We start from the raw sequence: 26,111 nt of genomic DNA, 5'->3' as shown, positions 1-26,111 counted from the left end.
AACCTAGCTACCATGTAGAACCATAAAGCTCTTAAATAAAATCCTGTGTCGGTGGGTTAGAAACCACTCTTACTTGTCCTATGGGTTCTTTTTCTTCCCACAGTTTTTGTTGGTGCACTGTAGGGGTCCATACCGGGGATGTGTTGTTATGTGCTCGCACAGGTGCACAATATGACAACACCATGTGGCCACATCCCTCCCCAGCACTTTCCTCTCCCTCCCGCCTTCCCCCTGGGTTCCTTTGCTCTGTGGCTCTTCCTTTGATTTTGGGGAGATCCAGCCCCACCTTTCTTTCCCCTTCCTCTCTAGCTTCCACTATGAGAGGAAGCTTGACCCTTCACCTTCTGCGTTTGACTTTATTTTGCTTCACATGATGGCCTCTAGTCCATCCATTGGAGCGCTCTCAAAACATCCATAGTTCCCTGAGTAATCCACAGATTCAGGACAGTCGATATTAAGATTTCAATGTCACTTTCCACAAAAATGGAAAAAAGATACTAAGATTCATATAAAACCACAAAAGACCCCAAAGAGCCAAAGCACTCATGAGCAGAAGAGAAGAAAGCTAGCAGAATCACAGAGCCAAATATCAAGCTATATTACAGAGCTAACGTCGACACCGCAGCACAGGACTGGCGTCACATCACACGGGCTGACCAGTAGGACAGAACAAAAGTTCACAAAACAAAAGAACACAGCTGCAGGCCCTTGAGTCTTCACAAAGCTCCCTACAACACACCATGAGGAAAAAACAGTCTTTTCAATAAATGAGGACAACCAGACGCCGAAGAACAAGACGGAAGTGCCCAGAAAACCAAAACTGGAGCTGTCACGTGACTCCTGCCACGCCATTCTGCACTCTTGACTCCAGTTGCACAACAGTCGGGGAAGCTAAAGCCATGGTCCGACAGATACCTGAAGTCCCTCCATAACCGATGTCCCACAGGGTCCGCAATGCACTCCAACTCAGTGCCCATTCGTGAATGGTGTCAACACACGAGGGAAAACTGAGTCTTTTCTTTAAGAAAGGAAAGTCTTTCATTCCCAACAACGTGAATGAACTTGGAAGATGTTATCACAAGTGAAATAATCCAGAACATGAAAGAAATTGGCCACAGACTCTGACTTATATGTGGACCACAAAGAAGTGGAGCCCATGAAAACCCAGAGTAGAATATTGGTCTCCAGGGGCTGAGTTCAGAGGCTTCAGAGGCATTGGTCAAAGGAGGCAGCTTTGGTTGCACAGGAGAAATCAGCTCAGGAGATCTGCTATACAACCTGGTGGCCCCAGTTAACAGCAATGTACTGTGTACTTATCTTCATCTCAAAATGCAATGAGCATGTGGCTTAATTCTTATCTAAATTAGCTTGATTTAGCCACTTCAGCCTATATACGTAACCTATGCAGGGATGTATATATTTTAAAATATTGAACACAATAAAATATACAATTTTAGATGTCAACCAGAAATGAATTTATTCAAAAGTTAATTTTATACTTTAAAATTATCTCTTTTATTTGCTGACAATGAATGAAATTTATCTTGGCATTTGATACCATGTATTTCATTAAAATTAACATGGATTTTCTCTGGAAAGATGTATTGATATTTCACCTTCTTATATAACTTTCCATTTAAGTTGAATACTTTTAAACTTATTTTGACATTGCCAATTGCATGTGACCTCAGGTGATTCAACTCCCATAGAATCTTTGTGAATATACAGTTTTCATATTGAAAGTAATACTTTTTATTTGTTCATTTGTTTTTTACCAGGGATTAAACCCAAGCATGCTTATCCCCAGTCCTTTTTATGTTTTATTTTAAGACGGGGTCTCACTAAGTTGCATAGGGTCTCAATAAGTTGCTGAGACTGGTTGAACTCGTGATCCTCTGGCCTCAGCCTCCCAAGTTGCTGGGATTACAGGTGGGCGCCACCACGCCTGGCATGAATTAAGTTTTAGAGGTGGATTCAGCCAGCTACTTAGAGGCTGAAGCCAGAGGATGGCAGTTCCAGGCCAGCCTGGGCAATTGAGTGAGATCCTTTCCCTACTATCCAGGAATCCTGACACCAAGTATTCAACCAAAGGGGATGACCAGCCTGGGGAGGGCAGCCCCACCTTGCGTTTGCGGCTGCAGTGGCCTCCGTGTGGGACCAGCCTCAGTGTCCCTCAAAATCCTTGCTTTTTCCAGAAGGAGGGGGAGGGAGGGAGGAGGGGGAGTGGGAGGGGAGGGGGAAGGGGACACCTTTTCCACAGTGTCATTACGTAGACACCCAAAGCAGCTGCACCAGTGTGACACTGCTCCACAATGAAGCAAGAGACAGCCTGCAGTGAGGGAGCCAGGCACAGGACCACGGACCCCACAGCATGGCACTCTGAGGGGTGTGAGGAGATGGCCTCAGGGCAATGTGGGGCAGAGTGGGCTTTGGCTGCACCTGGGGACTACAGGGACCACGGGGACTGAGAGGCTGGGAGACACTGCCAGGCAAGCACGAATTAGGGAGAATGAGTTTCCTGTTCTGCTGCACAGTGGGCAGAGCACGCTGGGCAGTGTTGCAGGGCCTGTTTAAGACCACTGGGAAGACATTCTGAACATCCTCACGAAGACACGGTGCCTGAGATAAAGACTATCTCTGCATCACCATTGCCTCGCACACGTACACCCATATTAAAACATGGCTCTGTACCTCCTAAAGAAGTAGAGTCACAGTGCATCAGTTGGAAATCAAAATTAAGGCAAAGCAGAAAAGGTAGAAGGCATAGGAAAACAGAAGACAGACTGAAATGAGGACAGTCCCGGTGTCCAAGCAGAGGACGTGTGTGCCAAAGCCCCGGCCACGCTCTGCTGAATGAAGTACTCTCCAGGCTACCGTCCAGGACACAGCACAGACGGCCCCCTTGCCACTCACCTGCACCTGGCCAGGTAAGCAGGAGGGAGAGCAGGAGGGTCCTGAGGCCTGCATGCAAGAGCTGCATCCCAGGTGATGCCTCTGTCTGACAGTGAACCCCGTCCTCTCAGGGCCACCCGGCAGCTCTGACGTCTGGCTCATACCACGCCTCTCCAGAGGTACTGATGACAGGCCTGTCAGCGAGAGCTAGAGGCGACTCCACCCATGGTGGAAAACGAAACCAAGGAGCGAGGGGACTTTGAGCTGTGGACTTGCCCTTCAAACGCAGAAAGATGGGCAGGGCCATGGACCCCATGCTGAAGCACACCCGATACATACCTAATGCAGAAAGGTGGAGCGCAGCACTCGTTCTCTGTGCGTTTTGGATGTGAAAGGAGTTGGCCAACCTGGGATTACTACAGTGAAGTGCCCAGGCAGGAGGTTACAAGGAGGCAGGCTCATCTAGCTGACAGTTCCGGGACCAAGGCCAAGGTCAATTGACTGCACTTATTTGGCTCCTGGTGAGAGCAGTCAAGGAGGACCACCCAGTTGGAGTGCAGATGGCCATGGCTTGAACCAGAGCAGAGACAGAGAGGAGGCCAACAGTGCCCAAGGACCTGCTCCCTGTGCCCTGGGGGACCCCATGTGAGCCCACAGCTCCTCCACCCCCGCCACCCTGGGACCAAGCCTTCACAGATGGGTCTCCAACCTGAACATGTGTTTTCTCAACATTCTCTTTTCACCATGTTGTTTCTTTTCTTATGCACAAGTTTTTAGTTCAATATAATTTCTTTGGTCTCTTGTTTCGAGCCTCGCCTTTACTTTTGAGTTAAATGCCCCACCCCAAAAACAATCATTGCCAAAAACAATACCATGGAGTAGTTCTCTTATGTTTTCTTCTAATTTTGTAGCTGGATGTCTCACGTTTAAGTCTTCATTCCGAGAAGAATTTCTACTTGAGGACCTCATTTCAGGCTGACAGGTGAACATCCAGTTTTCCCAGCACAGTTGATTGAGAAGTTGGTGCTTTTTAAGCAATGTGTTCCTGGCATTTTTGTGAACCATCATTGACTGCAAACGAGAGGACTGGCTGCTGAGCCCTGTTCTGACTCAATGGGCAATGTGTGTTGGCACTGAAGCTGCTGCATACTGAATTCAGAGCAAGGACCCTCAGACACCTCAGTGTCTTGACCAAGTTGGAAGCAAAGAGAATACTTGGACAGGAGCTGAGTGACTTTAAGCCAAATGCTCTTCTCTGCTTCATTCTATTCCTGCCTCCTGGCCTCTACTCAGCCCCATCTCTGGAGGCTGAGCACTCCAGAGGAAATGAAATAGTCTTAGAATCAGAAAGCTGATTGGATGCTGGTATTTCAGACACATATGTTATTGAACTTTGCAGCTATTGTGTATGCATAGATACACAACTATGAAACAATTATACAGCAAATAAAATTTTCGTGTGCCCCTAGAATGGGCTTTAAACCTGCAGGTGCACTGGAGAATGTAGTGAACTGACTATGCAATGCCTATGCCCAAGTACTCATACATGGCTGCACTGGAAATTCATGCACAAATGATTGATGGCACTTGGCATCAGCACATATGGGGTCTAATTACACCCTAAGGTTACAAAGGAAAAGAATAGGATATTAAATCTTCTCTGAGTTCAAATTTTGATTTTGCTACTTATGTTCTGCATTATCCTTCCTCTCTGAAATTCAGATTTGTTTTAATAAAGAAAGTGAGACTCTTAATAAAAGTAAATATCACATATGAAATATGAAACATGATTGCCTTTTGAGAAAAAATCGTTTCTAAAAATGTCCTCCTGCAAAAGGTGAATTTTCTTTTGGCAAGTGCACCCCCTAAATGACAAACAACTTCAATTTCCATCTTATTTTGTGTGGAACTCTACAACATAACTGGCAAAAACAACTGAGCCACGTGCCCACTGGGCCACATCCCCAGCCTTTTTTATATTTCATTTCGAGACATGGGCTCCCTAGGTTTGAACTTGCAATGCTCCTTCCTCAGCCTCCCAAGCTGCTGGGATTATGTCATTAGCCACCACCCTGGCTGTTTTCTCTTTTTCTTTTTCTTTTTCTTTTTTTTTTTTTTCAGTTTTTAAAATTTGTTCTAATTAATTATACATGACAGCAGAACACATTTTGACACATTGTACACAAATGGAGCATAACTTCTCATTCCTCTGGCTATACATGGTGCTGAGTCACACCAGTAGTGTAATCATATGTGTATATGGAATAATACCTGTCTCCTTCTACCATCCTTCCCATCCCCAACGCCCCACCCCTCCCCCAATCCCCTCTGCATAATCCAAAGTTCCTTCATCCTTCCCTACCCATCCCCCACTATGGATCAGTATCTGCTTATCAGAGGAAATATTCAGCCTTTTGGGGGGGAATAGGCTAATTTCAATTAGCATGATATTCTCTAGTTCAATCCATTTACTGCAAACACCGTCACAAACGCCGTAACTTCACTCTTCTTTAAGGCAGAGTAATATTACATTGTGTATATATACCACAGTTTCTTTATCCATTCGTCATAAAAGGGCATCTAGGTTGGTTCCACGATCTAGCTATTGTGAACTGAGCTGTTATAAACATTGATGTGGCTGTATCACTTTTGTATGCTGATTTTAAGTCCTATGGGTGTAAACCAAGGAGTGGGATAGCTGGGTCAAATCGTGGGTCCATTCCAAGTTTTCTGAGGAATCTCCACACTGCTTTCCAGAGTGGCTGCATCAATTTGTAGTTCCACCAGCAATGTACGAGTGTGCCTTTCTCCACATCCTCGCCAGCACTTATTGTTGCTTGTGTTCTTGAAAATTGCCATTCTGACTAGAGTGAAATGAAATCTGAGAGTAGTTCTGATTTGCATTTCTTTTACTAGAGATGACAAACATTTTTTCATATATTTGTTGATCAATTATATATCTTCTGTGAAGTATCTGTTCAGTTTCTTAGTCCATGTATTGATTGGGTTATTTGTGTTTTTGGTGTTAAGTTTTTTGAGTTCTTTAGATATCCTAGAAATTAGTACTATGTCTGAGGGGCATGTGGTAATGATTTTCTCCCACTCTGTAGGTTCTCTCTTCATCTCATGGATTGTTTCCTTTGCTGAGGAAAAGCTTTTTAGTTTGAATCCATTCCATTTATTGATTCTTGATTTTACTTCTTGCACTTCAGGAGTCTTGTTAAGGAAGTCAGTTCCTAAGCTGACATGGTGGAGATTTGGGCCTACTTTTTCTTCTGTTTGATGCAGGGTCTCGGTTTTAGTGCCTAAGTCCTTGATCCACTTGAGTTGAGTTGAGTTGGGTGAGAGATAGAGGTTTAATTTCATTTTGTTAACTATGGATTTCCAGTTTTCCCAACACCATTTGTTGAATAGTCTATCTTTTTTCTCCTTTGTATGTTTTTGACACCTTTGTCTAATATGCAACAACTGTGTTTATGTAGGTTTGTCTCTGTGTCTTCTATTCTGTTCCACTGGTGCCAATACCATGTCACTTTTCTTACTATTGCTCCGTAGTGTAGTTTAATGTTTGCTATTGTGATGCCTCCTGATTCACTCTTCTTGCTAAGGATTCCTTTTGCTATTCTGGATCTCTTATTTTTCCAAATGAATTACATGATTACTTTTTCAAGTTCTATGAAGAATGTCATTGAGATTTTAATTGGAAATGCATTAAATCTGTATAGCACTTTTGGTAGTATGGCCATTTTGACAATATTAATTCTGCTTATCCAAGAGCATGGGAGATCTTTCCATTTTCTTAGATCTTCTTCAATTTCTCTCTTTAGTGTTCTGAGGTTTTCATTGCAGAGGTCTTTCACCTCTCTTGTTAGGTTGATTTCCAAGCTTTTTTTTTTTTTTTGAGGCAATTGTGAATAGGATAGTTTTCCTAATTTCTCACCAATTCTATTCAATATTGTCCTTGAAACTCTGGCCAGAGCAATTAGACAGACCAAAGAAATTAAAGTGATATAAATAGGAAAAGAAGAACTTAGACTATTTGCCCCCTATATGATTCTATATTTAGAAGATCCAAAAAATTCCCCCAGGAAACTTTTAGAACTAATAAATGAATTCAGCAAAATATGAGGATATAAAATCAACACCCATAAATCAAATGAATTTCTATACATAAGCAATGTTTTCTTTGGTTTAGAGAGTATTTCATTTATCCATTTCCGCTCTGGAAAACAACATGAAAAGGACCACTGAAGACTTTGTTGAGGCTGCTGATGGACAGGACTCTGGTGTTTAGGTGGAGAAGGGAAAGGGGAGAATTTCCATCACCCTCTGAGTTCCAGGCACTGCCACTTGGCTAATGGAGAGCTGTGTGACCTCTGGGAGCTTGTGACTTCACATCACTCTCAAGATGAGGAAGAGAAACTTCCTAATCAAGTTCCCCGAGGAGGACGCTGGGCAGCTGCACAGGTGGCCTGAGCATCTGCTGCCCTGGAATTCCCGACCTTAGGAGCCCACCCCATGCCAATCAAGTGTGTGTGTGTCCACAGCCACTGTGTGGTCTCTTGAGATGTGCTTTCCCTGGCTCTACCATGGCACCTGCAGTTGATCCCTGTTGTACACAGATTTATTGATTTTTATGTGTAGGATTAAATTGCCTAACTACGTCATTATTCATTAAGACGTTCCATTGTTGATGAATATATATGCTGTCTTCAGTTTTTAGCAATAGTAAATAATGCTGTTGTGTGTATTATTGCATAGCAAATACTGTATGACTTAAAAATTTTTTGTTATTTAATGCATTAGATAAATTCAATACAACACTGTGGTTTATCAAAGAATTTTATTACTTTTTAATTTTAATTGAATAATAAATATTATTATTAATAATATTATTGAATAATATTGAATAATAAAGATTGAATAATATATATTATTCAATAATATTGAATTATAAATATTATTATTAATAAATAATAATAAATATTATGTACAATAATGTTATTATAATTTGATACATTATATATATGTATATGTATAGAGATATGCTTATGTATATATCCCAGAATCAATACCCATACCCTAGAATCACCAAGTATCCTCGTATTGTCTATGCAATGATCTATCTAATTGCTTGACATCACCAGCAAGGTTCCTTTCTTACTGCTGAAAATGGTTGGTTGTTTGCATCTTTTTTTCTCTCATTTCTTGGTCAATTTTACCAGATATTCATAAGGATCATTGCTTCAAAGAACCGTTATCAGGCATTGTTAATCCTCCACACTGTATTTGATTTTGTCTATTTTCTTTGATTTTGCTGCTTTTTCCCATATTTTTATTGATGTGTTATAATTATACAAAATGTCAGAACTCATTGTTACATATGCATAGATGCACATGAGAGAAAATATAATTGACTCATGTTATTGTCCAGTATTTCCCTCTGCTGCTTTTGTTTCTAAAACAACAGGTAATTCATCTATTTTAAGTTTAAAATGCCTCCCTGTGTGCACTGAGGCCTCTAACTTTCCTGTCCAGTGGTGCCTTGGTCGTATGGCACAGGATTGGTATGCAGACTCTTCAATTTTGACCCATAAGGTATTCAGAAGAATAATTTATAATTTACAGCCACATGAGACACTCTGATTACCTATTTGAATTCCAAAATCAAAAGGATTGGAGTTTCAGACCTCTGAAACATGTTGCACATTACTTTTGACTCTTATATGATCAATTCTTGTAACAGTTCTACATGCAGAACTATATTTGAATGTACTGTTTTTCAAGAACATTAGAAATTATTCTGTTTAACCATTGTAACCTCAGTTTTTTTGATCAATTACGAAAAATTTATAACCTCTATTGTTTTCTGTTTAGCTTCATATTCATTTTTTCTATGTGTTTGGGAGTTCTTACAGTATGTGCATGCAAATTTAAATTAAAATTGTATAGTTTACATTTTGAGTGATATTCTCTGTCTTCATGAATGTACTTTGGCTGATTTTGTCTGATGAATCCACTCGCCTCAGGCTAGACTTTGGAATATCTTTCCTCCAGTCTTCACTTCAAACCTCCTCTGTCCTGTGTTAAGGATGATGAGGCCTTGGACACCTGAACTCAGGAACTGCTCATTGCTGGCTGGTTTGGGTCTCTGCTTTCATGGGGAACCTTTGCTGGATGTCTGTCTTGCTGCAGCCACAGGAAGCCCATGTCCTGCAGGGATGCTGGAACTGCAAACTGCCTTCTGGGTGCTGGATCCCAGAGCCCACAGGGTCCCTGTCCCCTCCAGCTGCTGCAACTGCCAGAGACCATCTCCAGACATGGGAGAAACACTCAAGTTCTTTCTTCCTCCCACCCCCAGTGGACCCCAGTGCTGCATCTCACAGCCTCACAGGAAGCCAGGTGGCCAAGAAGGCAGGGCCAGCCATCTGCAGATTGAAGCCTTGGAGGTCAGGTGGCTGGAGCTCAGGAGGCAGCAGACAGTGTGTGGACCAGGGCCATCACAAGATCCCCACATCAGGGAAAGTGATCAGCATTGTTCCAGAACAATCATGGGAACAACATTGAGAAGGATTTGACTGCAAAATACTAGAGGGCTTGCTTCTGTCTTCCTGTTTCTTCCCAGCTGCCATGACAGGTGCACACACAAGAGATGTTTGAAACACTTGTGGTTGGTAGGCAGGATGTGACTTTATTTCATTTTACTACATGGGTAGTTATTGAATTCAGGCTTCAAGCATGCTAGGCAGGAGCTCTACCAGTGAGATACAGCTCCTCTCTAGGGATTTAACATATAAAGCATGATTTTTATCTGGGTGAATATATTATGGTAAACTTTTCACTTTTTACTAAACCACTTTGTGCTTTTAGACTTTTCAATAACTTGCATGACAGTACATAAAATAAAATAAAAACTAATAGATTAAAATTAAATTCTATACTACAGTGATCTAAATGGCCAGTGAATGGCAGAAAACAAGGAGCTCAAGCAGTGATGGAGGAGAGAGGGGCAGGGCTGCCAGGAGGACCCCCTCCAGGCTCCCATATCAGTTGATCTCTGAGTTTAGGGCTCCATCCTCATGTTTGAGAGTACCTCTCAAAATCCAATGCAGGGTCACACCAGAAACACACACACACAATGACTCATATATTCATTGGTCAGACGTTGCAGACAATGTGAGGTTTGAAATCAGTGTTGATATTGGTGAAGGTCTGGAGTTTCACCCAGAGGGAAACAGCACAGGCATGAGGCTGAGCCAGACAGAAGTGTGCACAGAGAGCTCTGGAGCTTCCTGAGCTCCAGTGCAGTGTCCTCCTGGTCCCAGAGGGATCTGTGAACAGGCAGCCCTCATCCAATCCCCTGGGAGCATCCTGAGCCAGGTGACGTCACTCTCCTCTTCCTGGTGACTTAGCCAGGCCACACTCCCTGGCCTTGTGGGTGAGCACAGCATCTTCTGAGGTGAGTCCAGCCAGGCAGGTGGCTCTGGGAGCTCAGGTCCTTGCTGTGTGGGGCTTGCTGACCTGCTGTCCAGGTGTTCTGTTAGGTCCTGGTGGCATTTCCTCATTTTTCTCTACCATCTGTTTTTCTGGAGAAAAGAAATGTTTTCATTTTTAAAGTTCTCTTAGCATTTATTTACTGCAACATCTTAAGGAGTGTGTTTTTACCTCCAATGATTTATGGACCTAAGAGCGTATGTCCCTTCTTCTGTTTGGATGGTGTTAGTATGCTGCGTTAGTTGTCCTGAGACTGAAACCTTGCAGAGGGAGAAGGGCTGAACTTGCTTCCCGTGGGGGTGAGTGCTGGGGTCACAGCAAAGCTGGAAGCAATTCTCCTGAGCATGTTTGTGTTTTCCTGGTGCCACAGAGGTGGGTGGTCCAGATTCCAGGTGTGGAGGGCAGAGGGAGGACCCTGTTTTCCAGGGTCACACAGGTAGCGATTTACACTGCTGCACCATGGGTGGGATATGTCCCCTCTCACATCACCTGTGTGATGTTAGGCAGATGTCCTGAGGTGCTGGACTGTCAGTCTGCACTCTGAAGTAATAAGGTGAGCAGGTTATCAGAGGCTGTGGGAAGGTGAAGCTTGGGCAGCCATCCCTGGATGCTGCTGGCTTCTGAGGATGGGTGTTTCTCTACCAGCACTGTTAACAATTGCCCACGTGAATCATGCACCAGACTGTTCCCTTGAATCTCAAGCAGATACCTGCAGAGATTAAAAGTGAGCAGGCAGGAGAGAGAGACCCTGTGTTTGGAGCAGACTATGTTCCCTTGTCCCCTGGTGTTCTTGTGGGTCACCACATGAGGATCCACAACAGTGGCAGGGATTGTCCAGGTCTCCTCCCTCCCTCAGTGCCTCTTGCTCCCTCTGTCCCTTCAGTAATTGCTGTCCAGTTCTGTACAGCAGCTGGTCTCCACTCTGGTACTTGCTCCACCTAGTCCGTAGAGGTTGTCCAGGTCATTGGAAAGGTTTGGGGTTCTTCCCAGAGCCCAACCTTTATCTGCCAGCAGAGGAGGAGCTGACAGAGAGGAAATCTCTCTCTCTATCATGTCTCCCTCCTCTACCTGTCATCCACCTACCACCAGCCCACCTACCAGCTCTGTCCCTTTCTCTGCACCTGTCCTGCCTTCCATCTTCTGCAGTGGGTCTTAGTTGTGCTGCACTCTGGTGCTTCGTCATCAGAAGCCAGGTAGTATGTCCACTGCTTCAGCGCTTCCCAGCACGGGCTGTCAAGAGTGGAATGTCACAACTGATTTTAGGAATTATTACAAGGATACAAAATGTCCTTGAACTTTCATGTCTGTATCGAACCTATTGCTGGTCTTTGCAGGGAGAGGGGACATTGGTTCCTTCCTGTTGAGAGGACATCAAATTTAATAGTTATGCTGTCAGAAGGAGAGGGTTGGAAAGGTTTAATCTCTTTATAGAAAATGTGGAAGAAGCCATTGTTGATTTTCTTAAGAAAGGTCAGGTGTATTTTACGTCACTCACCCTTTTTACTTATTTTTGTTACTATTTAAAAATCCCAAATCAAATCCATTTCATTGGTGTTCTTCCTCATTTAGACAGAGTGTCCTTCTGAAGTGCAGGCCGGGTTAACAAGCTGTTGGTCTGTGTGCAGCATCTACACAGAGATGGCTCAGCATCAGGACAGAGCAGGGAACAACCAGCTGCCCCTGAAACCTCTCCGTGTTGTTCTGTTAACTCTCTGCCTCTCAATTTCCATGGAAATTGATCGTGGCAGTGGATAAAGTGGATGATGTTAGAAAAACAGGTAAAGCCTTTCCTGATGAATAGCAGCAAACTCTAAATGCTAGTTCTTCCCCTTGAAATTTAGTGCAAATGGCAGAATTTTAAAATTAACTTGGAGGATCCTGGGCGAGGCTGAAGACAGGTGAGTTTTCTAGGAAGCTATGCTTGGCCACGGTCACACCCATAACTACATCAGACAGATGTTTATATTTATGTTTATTTAAATTTTTATTTAAAGCTTATTCATTTGATATGAAACACAGAAATTATCAAATCCATCTACTTTTTATTAAAGTTGACTGTCAGCTTTATTTGCATATCTTTTCTCATGTTATACTGAAAACCAAAGTATTGAAGATATAAATAGGTACTCAAAGTGGAGAACTGAAGTATGATATCTCACAACACAATAGTAGTGACAGCCAGGTATAAGACAGGTTCTACAAAGTGATTAGGGCCAACGTCAATCACCACCATGTCTGTTCATTTCTTAGAGGCTGGATTCAGGGAACTCTCATTAATTTGCCTCTCTTCATTAAAACACCTGGGGTCAGATACCATCTTATCGTCTCTCAGACAAAGTAGACAGGGAAGAAGAGGGTCCAGGCAGAAGGAGCCAAGGTTGGAAGCCAGACATGACTTGATCCTTAGATGTCCTCTGTTAACTCCCCAGACTGCCGAAGAGAACAAGAGAGTCAATCCACAGACATAAAGACACACCCAGCAGGACCAGGCCCTTTGGGTTTAGTGGGCGCAAGTATTAGGTGTGGAATTTCCCAAAATTATGTCTGAGTAGCTTTCTAAATAATTCTTATACAGAATATATATCTGAGAGTTTTTAGCATGCCAGTTAAAACCAGGTAGTTAAACCAGAAAGATTAACACTTATTTCACACGTTGATACCTTTAACGCAGGAAATGGTAATTTCTCTTTTTCACAAAGGTTCTGCAAATACCCAGTTCTAATTGACAAACTCCACTCTTCAGGAACCTCATGACCTTCAAATATGGTAACATCACTACAAGTTAAATGTTCATTTCGCCCACAGCCGTGAAATTTACATGTCTTTAAAAAATACTATTTCACTACAGGTATTCTAAAATCTTAGAATCTTTAGTATTCAGAATGTCCTCAGATTAGGCATAATCCGGGTGGTGCATGTGCCTGGCCCACTCACTAAGAATTGATTTCAGTCTGCTATATGACATTACCCAAAGCTTTCACTGTGTCCCAGGTGGAAGCCCATGGACATAGTCACCTGGAAGACCAATCACACGAGGTGGGCAGACTTCATCCTGGTGGGACTCTTTGGTCAATCCCAGTACCCAGCTCTGCTGTGTGTGGTCATCTTCCTGGTTTTCCTGATGGCCCTGTCTGGAAATGCTCTCCTGGTCTTCCTGATACACTCAAACACGCAGCTCCATAACCCCATGTACTTCTTCATCAGCCAGCTGTCCCTCATGGACATGATGTACATCTCCATCACTGTGCCCAAGGTGCTCCTGGACCAGGTGCTGGGTGTGAGTACGATCTCGGTCACTGAATGTGGGCTGCAGATGTTCCTCTATCTAACACTAGTAGGTTCAGAATTTTTCCTTCTGGCAGCCATGGCCTATGACCGCTACGTGGCCATCTGCCATCCACTCCGTTACCCTGTCCTCATTAACCGCAAGGTGTGTCTCCTCCTGGCATCTGGGTGCTGGTTCCTGGGATCAGTGGATGGCTTCATGCTGACCCCCGTCACCATGACTTTCCCATTCTGTAGATCCCGGGAGATCCAGCACTTCTTCTGTGAAGTCCCTGCCGTGATGAAGCTCTCCTGCTCAGACACCTCACTCTACGAGATGCTCATGTACCTGTGCTGTGTCCTCATGCTCCTCATCCCCGTGACAGTCATCTCAGGCTCCTATTCCTGCATCCTGCTCACCATCCACAGGATGAACTCAGCAGAGGGCAGGAAGAAGGCCCTGGCCACCTGCTCCTCACACATGATGGTGGTCACGCTCTTCTATGGGGCTGCTGTCTACACCTACATGCTCCCCAGCTCCTACCACACCCCACAGAAGGACATGGTGGTGTCCGTCTTTTACACCATACTCACTCCAGTGCTGAACCCATTCATCTACAGTTTCCGGAACAAGGATGTCACTGCTGCTCTGAGGAAAATGTTGACCTGTCTTTCAGGAAATGGTGAAGTAGGGAATTTTGGCACCATGGTCTCTTCTTCTCTCCATGTCAGATGATCAAGGTCTCCTGGTGCCCTCACTTCCTAAACTCCCAGTCCCTGGTGTCTCAGTTCTAAGCTCCTTTCAGGGTGGGCTTCCTCTGTCCACTCCTTGTGCATTCAATGTCCTTAAGCAGCTGCACTGGACCCATGTTATATTTCTGTGTTGTCAAAGATTCTCCTTCTGCAGGACAATATTAATATTAAGAAACAGAGTCGATATTTAGATGAAGAGACCGTGAGGTTTTCAACTGATGAGCTGGACAGACAGAAAGCATATGAAGCAGAAGAAGTCACAGGGCTCACCACAGGTTCCTCTAAGTTAAGGGTGCATGGGAATTAGTTGCACGAATCTTTACCCTGCCAACTTTCTGCAAATTTTCAATGGTGTAAAAACAAACAGTTAAATAACAGGCTAAGAGTTCAGTCACCAAGGATTCACTGTGTGCTTGTTTACCGACAGTCCCTTCATTCTTTCCGAATATGGAGAAGTATGCCTGAAAAAAAAACCTGAATATATTTAAGACCGACAGTGTACGGTTTTAGCACTGAACATGCTGAGTGTGGTACTGAGTCAGTCAATGAGCACACTGCCTCACATCTGCACCTTCCTGTTGACTCTCTATCTTTACACTGACCACAGTTAAATCTACTCTTTTGCAAACTGTCACACATACCACACAGTGTCGTTTGCCACCATTATAGTGCTATGCTTTGTATTTCCAGATGTATTCACCTTGTACCTGAACGTTTGTCCACCCTGGTGACATGTCTCTCCCACCCTAGAGCCCCTGGCCACCAACACCTGCTCTCTGCATCTGAGTGGACCTGTTTATTTTCCACACGTCTCTGCAGCCATGCAGAGCTGGTCATGCTGGGTCTGGCTCCCTTCATCTGGCACAGTGCTCTCCAGCCACATGATCCCAGTGGCAGTCCCTCCTCCTGAGGACTGAGTAGCCTTCATTCCTGTGCTTGCCTGCAGATGCGCACATGCACACGCACGTCTTCCTTTCCGCTCACCTTGGCCACACACCTAGGTCGCGTCCACGTCTTGGCTATTCTGGGCAGCAGCACTGAGCAAGGGGAACATGTTTCTGGGCTGCTGATCTCACCTCCTTTGGATACCGAACCAGACACAGGATTGCTGAGTCCCCCAGGGCGGTGACATTTTAGTAGACGTTGAAGGATTGTGTAGCTTGCAATGACAACTGTCAGAATTTACAGCTCCTCACATTGTACAGTCTTCTGTGTCCTCCACATTTTCTACAGTGCTGGCCTTCCTGTTGGTGTCAATGACCACATGAACTGGTGTGAACTGACATCTCACTCTGGTTTCATTTCCCTCCCCCTGATGACTCTTGATGCTCAGCATCTTTCCACAGACCTTTGGTACTTGTCTGCCTTGTTCAGAAAAGTGTCTCCTCAAGTTGACCCATTTTTTAATTGAATTCTTGGTTTTTGCCATCATGCTGTATGGGTTCCTTTGATATGTTAGACTCTATCCCCTCACCTCGTGTAAGGACAGCCAGCATTGTCTTCTGTTGGGGAGGCTGCCTGCCTGTGCAATTGCTTGATTGGTTCATTTTCTGTGTAGAAACTCTGCAGCATCATATATCTCTGCTTTGAAATTTTTACATTTTGTGGATTGTATTTTCTGCAGACACTTTTCTGGAGACTTCAGTGCATCAGTATAATTTAGGACACTATTTCTATTTTTGCGAATAATGCCATTCACTGAAGGTAGGAATCCATGACATTACACTGCATAGCCCTCACCTTCTTGTCTACGTTTGTTATTGGATTAGAGGATAGACTCTTCTCTCTTCATAATCCTAAGCTAATGGCTTGAATATGCAGTAGTGGAATAAATGTCTATACATTATTGAACAAATATTTTTGGAATGAATGAACATAGTAAAGTTTATTTAACTTTAGGAGCTGATGGCTATTTGAAAGAAACCATGCTGACAATTCCCAGCATAGCACACCCCAAATAAATTATTCCTGTCTCAGCAGTTAAAATATACCAAAGAGAACCCTCAGTCTAATTGATGAGAAATATAAAAGGGGATATTTTAGAATATCTCAAAATGTGCAAAGATTCTCCAAGCACAAAGGCACTGAAAGGAAGCTTTAAATTTGTCAAAATAAACATAATATTTTAAGAAAATGTGATGAAACGAACATCAAAAGTACCACTGAAATTAAATGTTTTAGCCCACACAACTCTCAAATAGTAACTGCTTTGAGTATATGAACAGTTGTAAATTTATGAGGAAAAGATTTCATAGAAAAAAATGTGCAAAGGACATAGTTATTCCATGAAGTAATAATTACATGGGTAAACTTGAAATCATATATATATATATATATATATATTAGTTCACAAGAAAGGCAACCCAATATGATATGTCTATGAAATTGACTGAGGCAGAGACACCACCTTGCATGTGGGTGCAGGCAGTGCTGGATTCCTAACCCAGTTGAAGGTTGGGGAGAGCAAATTATGTATGTGTATCAAAACATTTGGGTGACTATTACTGTGGTATATCACATCAGGGGGAGAAAACCAACTCAGAGTGTGACATCAGTATAAGCATTTTTATTTCAGCTCAGTTTATTCTGGGATTTTAGCCCAGAATTACTGTTGACAATTACAAAGGAAGGCATTGCTGTTGAAATCCCTGGATACAAAGTAACCACATTAAATCAGCTCAGTAAAAGACAACCCCACCAATTTCAAGACCAAGAGACTTCATGCAGGCACATGGCTACAACATGGCCATGACCTCAGTGAGGAGGTGCAGTAGAGGGGAGCTGGCCAGTCTAGGACCCTTAGCCCTCCCTCTGCATCTGCTGCGTGCTCTCTCCTGAGCTCTGGAGACTCTGCACTCCCAGCCACAGGCAGCAAGCCACAGTCACCCAGGCGTCCAAGTCCTGCAGTGCTGCTGGAACTGCAATCTGCCTTTGGGGTGCTGAGCCTGGAGCCAATAGGGTCGCTGTGACCTTCAGGGCTGCAGCTGCCAGGACCACCTCCAGAAATGAGAGAGAAATGAGAGAAAAGACCCAGGTTCATTCTTCTTCCCAAACTCCAGTGGACCCCAGGGCTGCATCTCACATCCCTACAAGGAACCAGGTGGCCACGGAGGAAGCCCTGCAGGTCACAGGTGACTAGAGCTCAGAAGGCAGCCAGGCCAAGAGACACTGAGTGGACCAAGGCCTCACAAGACCTCCATGACAGGGGAAATGACCAGCATTGTTCCAGAACACACACAGGAATAAAGCTGAGAGGACTTTGGCTGCTAAATGCAAGAGGGTGGGCTTGCTTCTGTCTTCCTATTTCATCCCAGCTGCTTGGACAGATTTACACTGAAGAGAGGTTTGAGACACTAGTAGTTGGCAGGCAGGATATGACTTTATTTCATTTATTGCATGGCTAGTTATTGAAATCAAGGTTCTTGTGTTCTACATGAACCACACCACTGAGCTACACCACTGAGCTACAGCTACACTCTAGGGATTCATCATTTAAATAATGATTTTTATCTGGGTGAATATATTATGGTAAACTCTCAAATTTTCACTGAAGCAGTTTGAGGCTTTCCAATAATTCGCATGACAGTACATAAAATATAATAAAACAAATAAATGACAATTAAATTTCAATTTAAAGTGACTTAGATGGACAGTTAATGGCAGGAAACAAGGAGCTCAAGCAGTGATGGAGGAGAGAGGGGCAGGGCTGCCAGAAGGACCCCCTCAAGCTCCCATATCAGTTGATCTCTGAGTTTAGGGCCCCATCCCCATGTTTGAGAGTACCTCTCAAAATCCACTTCAAGGTCACACCAGAAACACACACACACACAATGACTCATATATTCATTGGTCAGACGTTGTAGACAATGTGAGGTTTGAGATCAGTGTTGATATTGGTGAAGGTCTGGAGTTTAACCCAGAGGGAGACAGCACAGGCATGAGGCTGAGCCAGACAGAAGTGTGCACAGAGAGCTCTGGAGCTTCCTGAGCTCCAGTGCAGTGTCCTCCTGGTCCCAGAGGGATCTGTGAACAGGCAGCCCTCATCCAATCCCCTGGGAGCATCCTGAGCCAGGTGACGTCACTCTCCTCTTCCTGGTGACTTAGCCAGGCCACACTCCCTGGCCTTGTGGGTGAGCACAGCATCTTCTGAGGTGAGTCCAGCCAGGCAGGTGGCTCTGGGAGCTCAGGTCCTTGCTGTGTGGGGCTTGCTGACCTGCTGTCCAGGTGTTCTGTTAGGTCCTGGTGGCATTTCCTCATTTTTCTCTACCATCTGTTTCTTTGGAGAAAAGAAATGTGTTTTCATTTTTAAAGTTCTCTTAGCATTTATTTACTGCAACATCTTAAGGAGTGTGTTTTTACCTCCAATGATTTATGGACCTAAGAGCGTATGTCCCTTCTTCTGTTTGGATGGTGTTAGTATGCTGTGTTAGTTGTCCTGAGACTGAAACCTTGCAGAGGGAGAAGGGCTGACCTTGCTTCCCGTGTTGGTGAGTCCTGGGGTCTCAGCAAAGCTGGAAGCAATTCTCCTGAGCATGTTTGTGTTTTCCTGGTGCCACAGAGGTGGGTGGTCCAGACCCCAGGTGTATATGGCAAAGGGAGGACCCTGTTTTCCAGGGTCACACAGGTAGCGATTTACACTGCTGCACCATGGGTGGGATATGTCCCCTCTCACATCACCTGTGTGATGTTAGGCAGATGTCCTGAGGTGCTGGACTGTCAGTCTGCACTCTGAGGTAATAAGGTGAGCAGGTTATCAGAGGCTGTGGGAAGGTGAAGCTTGGGCAGCCATCCCTGGATGCTGCTGGCTTCTGAGGATGGGTGTTTCTCTACCAGCACTGTTAACAATTGCCCACGTGAATCATGCACCAGACTGTTCCCATGAATCTCAAGCAGATTCCTGCAGAGATTAAAAGTGAGCAGGCAGGAGAGAGAGACCCTTTGTGTGGAGCAGTCTATGTTCCCTTGTCCCCTGGTGTTCTTGTGGGTCACCACATGAGGATCCACGATAGTGGCAGAGATTCTCCAGGGCTCCTCCGTCCCTCAGTACCTCCCTCTCCCTTGTCCCCTCACTAATTGCTGTCCAGTTCTGCAGAGCAGCTCATCTCCACTCTGGTCCTTGGTCCACCTAGTCCACAGAGATTTGTGTCCACGTCATTGGAAAGGTTTGGTGTTCTCCACAAAGAGCAGCCTCTAGCTGCCACAGGTAGGATCTGACAGAGAGGAAATCTACTCATCCACCTCCCATCTCACTCTCCTTCATCCTCCACCTACTACCCCTGCCCAACTACCATCTCTGACCCTGCCCTTGCACCTCTCCTGTCTCTGTCTTCTGTAGCGGGTCTCAAGCATGCTGAACACTAGCCTACAGCATCCGAAGCCAGGTAATGTGTCCCCTGCCCAGCACAGGGTCAAGAGTGAATGTCAAAACTTGTTTTAGGAACTTCATGGGGAACACATGTACTTGAGATGCATAATTTCTTTAAAAAATACCTCTGCATTGGAGCTACTGCTGGTCTTTCCAGGGAGAAGAGACATTAGTTCCTTCCTTTGAGAGGGCATTAAATTTAACTGTTAAGTTGTCAGAAGGAGAAGGTTGGAAAGGTTTAAATTCTCTATAGAAAATGTGGAAGAAATCATTATTGATTTCTTTAAGAAAGGTCTGGCATATTTTACATCACTCACCCTTTCTACTTCTTTTTGTAACTATTCAAAAATCTCACCAATCTCATTTAGGAAAAAAACAAATCTCATTAGGTGGTGTTTTCTTTGCGTAGAGCAAGAGTTACTTTCTGGAGTGTTGGCCGGGTTAACAAGCCCTTGGTCTGTGTGCAGCATCTACACAGAGATGGCTGAGCATCAGGACAGAGCAAGAAACAGCCAGCTGCCCCGAGACCTCTCCGTGTGGTTCTGTTAACTCTCTGCCTCTCAGTTTCCATGGAAATTGATTTGGGCAGTAGATAGAGCACCTGATGTTGGCAAAATCAGCCAAAGCCTTTCTGGTGAATAGCCGTGGACACTAAATGCTAGTCCTTCCCCTGGGAGTTCCTGCAAATGTCAGAGCATTAACATGAATTGGGGAGCCTGGGCAAGGCTGGAGGCAGATGAGCTTTTCAGGAAGCTGTGCTTAGCCAGATCACACCAGTAACTGTCTCAGCGGTTCATATTTATGTGTATTTAAATGTGCATTTAAAACTTATTCACTTTATATAAAATAACATAAAACGCAGAAATTAACAAACCCAAATATTTTTCTGTGGAGCTGATTGTAAGCTTTATTTGCATATCTTGTTCATGTTATCTGGAAAACCAAAATATTGAAGATAAAAATAGGTACTAAACTGGAGAACTGAGGTATGGTGTCTCATAATACAATAGCAGTGACAGCCAGGTCTAAGACAGGATCTGCCAAGTGATTAGTGCAGATGTCAGTCAGCAACATGTCTGCCTGTTCATTTGTTAGAGTCTGAATTCGGGGAACTCTCATTAATTTGCCTCTCTTCATTACCACACCTGGGTTCAGATTTCATTCTTATCATGTCCCTGGCAGTGTGGACAGGGAAGTTAAGGGTCCAGGCAGCAGGAACCAAGGTTGGAAGCCAGTCATAACCTAAGATCATTAGATGGTGCACCACAGGTCTCTAAAGGTTTGGTCCTGTGTGAAGAACTCAGTCTACTAGAAAAAACAAGAGAATCTCTCACAGACTCACAGACCCTCCCAGCATGACCTGGTCTTATGGGCTTAGTGGGTTCAAATGCTTGTTGTGGATTTTCCCCAAATTATACTTGAGTGACTTTCTAATTATTTCTAATACAATATATGTCTAAGAGTTCTGAGGAGGCCAGCTATTACCAGTTAGTTAAATAGAGAGATTAAAACATTTTTCACATTTTAATGACTAATACTCAGGAAATAAGGGGTGTGATTTTCCTTGTTGGCAAGCTGCTCCTACTTGTTCAAGCACTGGGCAGTGAGTCTGCACATATCCACGTCCCATTGACAAATGACAGTCTTCAAGGAGCTAATGAACTTGAAATGTGGTAACCTCACTGCAGGTTACCTCCTCATTATACTTACATTGGGAGCTTTTAGATTCTTTTAAATAATGCTGTTTACTACAGGTCATCTAAAATTCTAGGACCAGCAACCACTAGACAGACCTCCAGTGGAACAATCTGGCTGGATCACATGCACTTCAGCCAGCTATACAACAATGACACAATGATTTCTCCAAGTCCCAGGTGGAAGCCCATGGACATCACCACCTGGATGACCAACAACACAGGGTGGGCAAACTTCATCCTGGTGGGACTCTTCGGTCAATCCCAGCACCCAGCTCTGCTGTGTGTGGTCATCTTCCTGATTTTCCTGATGGCCCTGTCTGGAAATGCTCTCCTGATCCTCCTGATACACTCCAACACCCAGCTCCACACCCCCATGTACTTCTTCATCAGCCAGCTGTCCCTCATGGACATGATGTACATCTCCATAACTGTGCCCAAGGTGCTCCTGGACCAGGTGCTGGGTGTGAGTACCATCTCCGTCCCTGAATGTGGGCTGCAGATGTTCCTCTATCTGACATTAGGTGGTTCAGAATATTTCCTTCTGGCAGCAATGGCCTATGACCGCTACGTGGCCATCTGCCATCCACTCCGTTACCCTGTCCTCATTAACCACAATGTGTGTCTCCTCCTGGCATCTGGGTGTTGGTTCCTGGGATCAGTGGATGGCTTCATGCTGACTCCCGTCACCATGACCTTCCCATTCTGTAGATCCCGGGAGATCCAGCACTTTTTCTGTGAAGTCCCTGCCGTGATGAAGCTCTCCTGCTCGGACACCTCACTCTATGAGACGCTCATGTACCTGTGCTGTGTCCTCATGCTCCTCATCCCCGTGACAGTCATCTCAGGCTCCTATTCCTGCATCCTGCTCACCATCCACAGGATGAACTCAGCAGAGGGCAGGAAGAAGGCCCTGGCCACCTGCTCCTCACACATGATGGTGGTCACACTCTTCTATGGGGCTGCTGTCTACACCTACATGCTCCCCAGCTCCTACCACACCCCACAGAAGGACATGGTGGTGTCCGTCTTTTACACCATACTCACTCCAGTGCTGAACCCATTCATCTACAGTTTCCGGAACAAGGATGTCACTGCTGCTCTGAGGAAAATGTTGACCTGTCTTTCAGGAAATGGTGAAGTAGGGAATTTTGGCACCATGGTCTCTTCTTCTCTCCATGTCAGATGATCAAGGTCTCCTGGTGCCCTCACTTCCTAAACTCCCAGTCCCTGGTGTCTCAGTTCTAAGCTCCTTTCAGGGTGGGCTTCCTCTGTCCACTCCTTGTGCATTCAATGTCCTTAAGCAGCTGCACTGGACCCATGTTATATTTCTGTGTTGTCAAAGATTCTCCTTCTGCAGGACAATATTAATATTAAGAAACAGAGTCGATATTTAGATGAAGAGACCGTGAGGTTTTCAACTGATGAGCTGGACAGACAGAAAGCATATGAAGCAGAAGAAGTCACAGGGCTCACCACAGGTTCCTCTAAGTTAAGGGTGCATGGGAATTAGTTGCACGAATCTTTACCCTGCCAACTTTCTGCAAATTTTCAATGGTGTAAAAACAAACAGTTAAATAACAGGCTAAGAGTTCAGTCACCAAGGATTCACTGTGTGCTTGTTTACCGACAGTCCCTTCATTCTTTCCGAATATGGAGAAGTATGCCTGAAAAAAAAAACCTGAATATATTTAAGACCGACAGTGTACGGTTTTAGCACTGAACATGCTGAGTGTGGTACTGAGTCAGTCAATGAGCACACTGCCTCACATCTGCACCTTCCTGTTGACTCTCTATCTTTACACTGACCACAGTTAAATCTACTCTCTTGCACTGTCACACATACCACACAGTGTCGTTTGCCACCATCATAGTGCTATGCTTTGTATTTCCAGATGTATTCACCTTGTACCTGAACGTTTGTCCACCCTGGCGACATGTCTCTCCCACCCTAGAGCCCCTGGCCACCAACACCTGCTCTCTGCATCTGAGTGGACCTGTTTATTTTCCACACGTCCCTGCAGCCATGCAGAGCTGGTCATGCTGGGTCTGGCTCCCTTCATCTGGCACAGTGCTCTCCAGCCACATGATCCCAGTGGCAGTCCCTCCTCCTGAGGACTGAGTAGCCTTCATTCCTGTGCTTGCCTGCAGATGCGCACATGCACACGCACGTCTTCCTTTCCGCTCACCTTGGCCACACACCTAGGTCGCGTCCACGTCTTGGCTATTCTGGGCAGCAGCACTGAGCAAGGGGAACATGTTTCTGGGCTGCTGATCTCACCTCCTTTGGATACCGAACCAGACACAGGATTGCTGAGTCCCCCAGGGCGGTGACATTTTAGTAGACGTTGAAGGATTGTGTAGCTTGCAATGACAACTGTCAGAATTTACAGCTCCTCACATTGTACAGTCTTCTGTGTCCTCCACATTTTCTACAGTGCTGGCCTTCCTGTTGGTGTCAATGACCACATGAACTGGTGTGAACTGACATCTCACTCTGGTTTCATTTCCCTCCCCCTGATGACTCTTGATGCTCAGCATCTTTCCACAGACCTTTGGTACTTGTCTGCCTTGTTCAGAAAAGTGTCTGCTCAAGTTGACCCATTTTTTAATTGAATTCTTGGTTTTTGCTATCATGCTGTATGGGTTCCTTTGATATGTTAGACTCTATCCCCTCACCTCGTGTAAGGACAGCCAGCATTGTCTTCTGTTGGGGAGGCTGCCTGCCTGTGCAATTGCTTGATTGGTTCATTTTCTGTGTAGAAACTCTGCAGCATCATATATCTCTGCTTTGAAATTTTTACATTTTGTGGATTGTATTTTCTGCAGACACTTTTCTGGAGACTTCAGTGCATCAGTATAATTTAGGACACTATTTCTATTTTTGCGAATAATGCCATTCACTGAAGGTAGGAATCCATGACATTACACTGCATAGCCCTCACCTTCTTGTCTACGTTTGTTATTGGATTAGAGGATAGACTCTTCTCTCTTCATAATCCTAAGCTAATGGCTTGAATATGCAGTAGTGGAATAAATGTCTATACATTATTGAACAAATATTTTTGGAATGAATGAACATAGTAAAGTTTATTTAACTTTAGGAGCTGATGGCTATTTGAAAGAAACCATGCTGACAATTCCCAGCATAGCACACCCCAAATAAATTATTCCTGTCTCAGCAGTTAAAATATACCAAAGAGAACCCTCAGTCTAATTGATGAGAAATATAAAAGGGGATATTTTAGAATATCTCAAAATGTGCAAAGATTCTCCAAGCACAAAGGCACTGAAAGGAAGCTTTAAATTTGTCAAAATAAACATAATATTTTAAGAAAATGTGATGAAACGAACATCAAAAGTACCACTGAAATTAAATGTTTTAGCCCACACAACTCTCAAATAGTAACTGCTTTGAGTATATGAACAGTTGTAAATTTATGAGGAAAAGATTTCATAGAAAAAAATGTGCAAAGGACATAGTTATTCCATGAAGTAATAATTACATGGGTAAACTTGAAATCATATATATATATATATATATATATATATATTAGTTCACAAGAAAGGCAACCCAATATGATATGTCTATGAAATTGACTGAGGCAGAGACACCACCTTGCATGTGGGTGCAGGCAGTGCTGGATTCCTAACCCAGTTGAAGGTTGGGGAGAGCAAATTATGTATGTGTATCAAAACATTTGGGTGACTATTACTGTGGTATATCACATCAGGGGGAGAAAACCAACTCAGAGTGTGACATCAGTATAAGCATTTTTATTTCAGCTCAGTTTATTCTGGGATTTTAGCCCAGAATTACTGTTGACAATTACAAAGGAAGGCATTGCTGTTGAAATCCCTGGATACAAAGTAACCACATTAAATCAGCTCAGTAAAAGACAACCCCACCAATTTCAAGACCAAGAGACTTCATGCAGGCACATGGCTACAACATGGCCATGACCTCAGTGAGGAGGTGCAGTAGAGGGGAGCTGGCCAGTCTAGGACCCTTAGCCCTCCCTCTGCATCTGCTGCGTGCTCTCTCCTGAGCTCTGGAGACTCTGCACTCCCAGCCACAGGCAGCAAGCCACAGTCACCCAGGCGTCCAAGTCCTGCAGTGCTGCTGGAACTGCAATCTGCCTTTGGGGTGCTGAGCCTGGAGCCAATAGGGTCGCTGTGACCTTCAGGGCTGCAGCTGCCAGGACCACCTCCAGAAATGAGAGAGAAATGAGAGAAAAGACCCAGGTTCATTCTTCTTCCCAAACTCCAGTGGACCCCAGGGCTGCATCTCACATCCCTACAAGGAACCAGGTGGCCACGGAGGAAGCCCTGCAGGTCACAGGTGACTAGAGCTCAGAAGGCAGCCAGGCCAAGAGACACTGAGTGGACCAAGGCCTCACAAGACCTCCATGACAGGGGAAATGACCAGCATTGTTCCAGAACACACACAGGAATAAAGCTGAGAGGACTTTGGCTGCTAAATGCAAGAGGGTGGGCTTGCTTCTGTCTTCCTATTTCATCCCAGCTGCTTGGACAGATTTACACTGAAGAGAGGTTTGAGACACTAGTAGTTGGCAGGCAGGATATGACTTTATTTCATTTACTGCATGGCTACTTATTGAAATCAAGGTTCATGTGTTCTACATGAA

The 26,111-nt window shown here is 44.4% G+C and overlaps 1 protein-coding gene and 1 pseudogene across 2 annotated transcripts; both read left to right on the top strand.

Moving 5' to 3' along the window:
- Window positions 1-13,387: 13,387 nt before the first annotated feature.
- On the top strand, window positions 13,388-14,342 carry LOC306663257 (olfactory receptor 2T29-like; annotated as a pseudogene). The gene has a single exon. The product of its transcript is annotated as an olfactory receptor 2T29-like (transcript).
- A 7,310-nt stretch (window positions 14,343-21,652) lies between these two features.
- Window positions 21,653-22,607, top strand: LOC306663256 (olfactory receptor 2T29-like; the record flags this gene model as incomplete). The annotated part of the gene is given in 2 exon segments (XM_079143690.1): window positions 21,653-22,578; window positions 22,580-22,607. Coding segments are annotated over 2 exon segments (954 nt in total).
- Window positions 22,608-26,111: the final 3,504 nt, after the last annotated feature.

Source organism: Sciurus vulgaris (genome assembly GCF_902686455.1).
Source record: "Sciurus vulgaris genome assembly, chromosome: 6".
NCBI lineage: Eukaryota > Metazoa > Chordata > Mammalia > Rodentia > Sciuridae > Sciurus > Sciurus vulgaris.
This window is presented reverse-complemented; position numbering and strand designations above follow the sequence as displayed.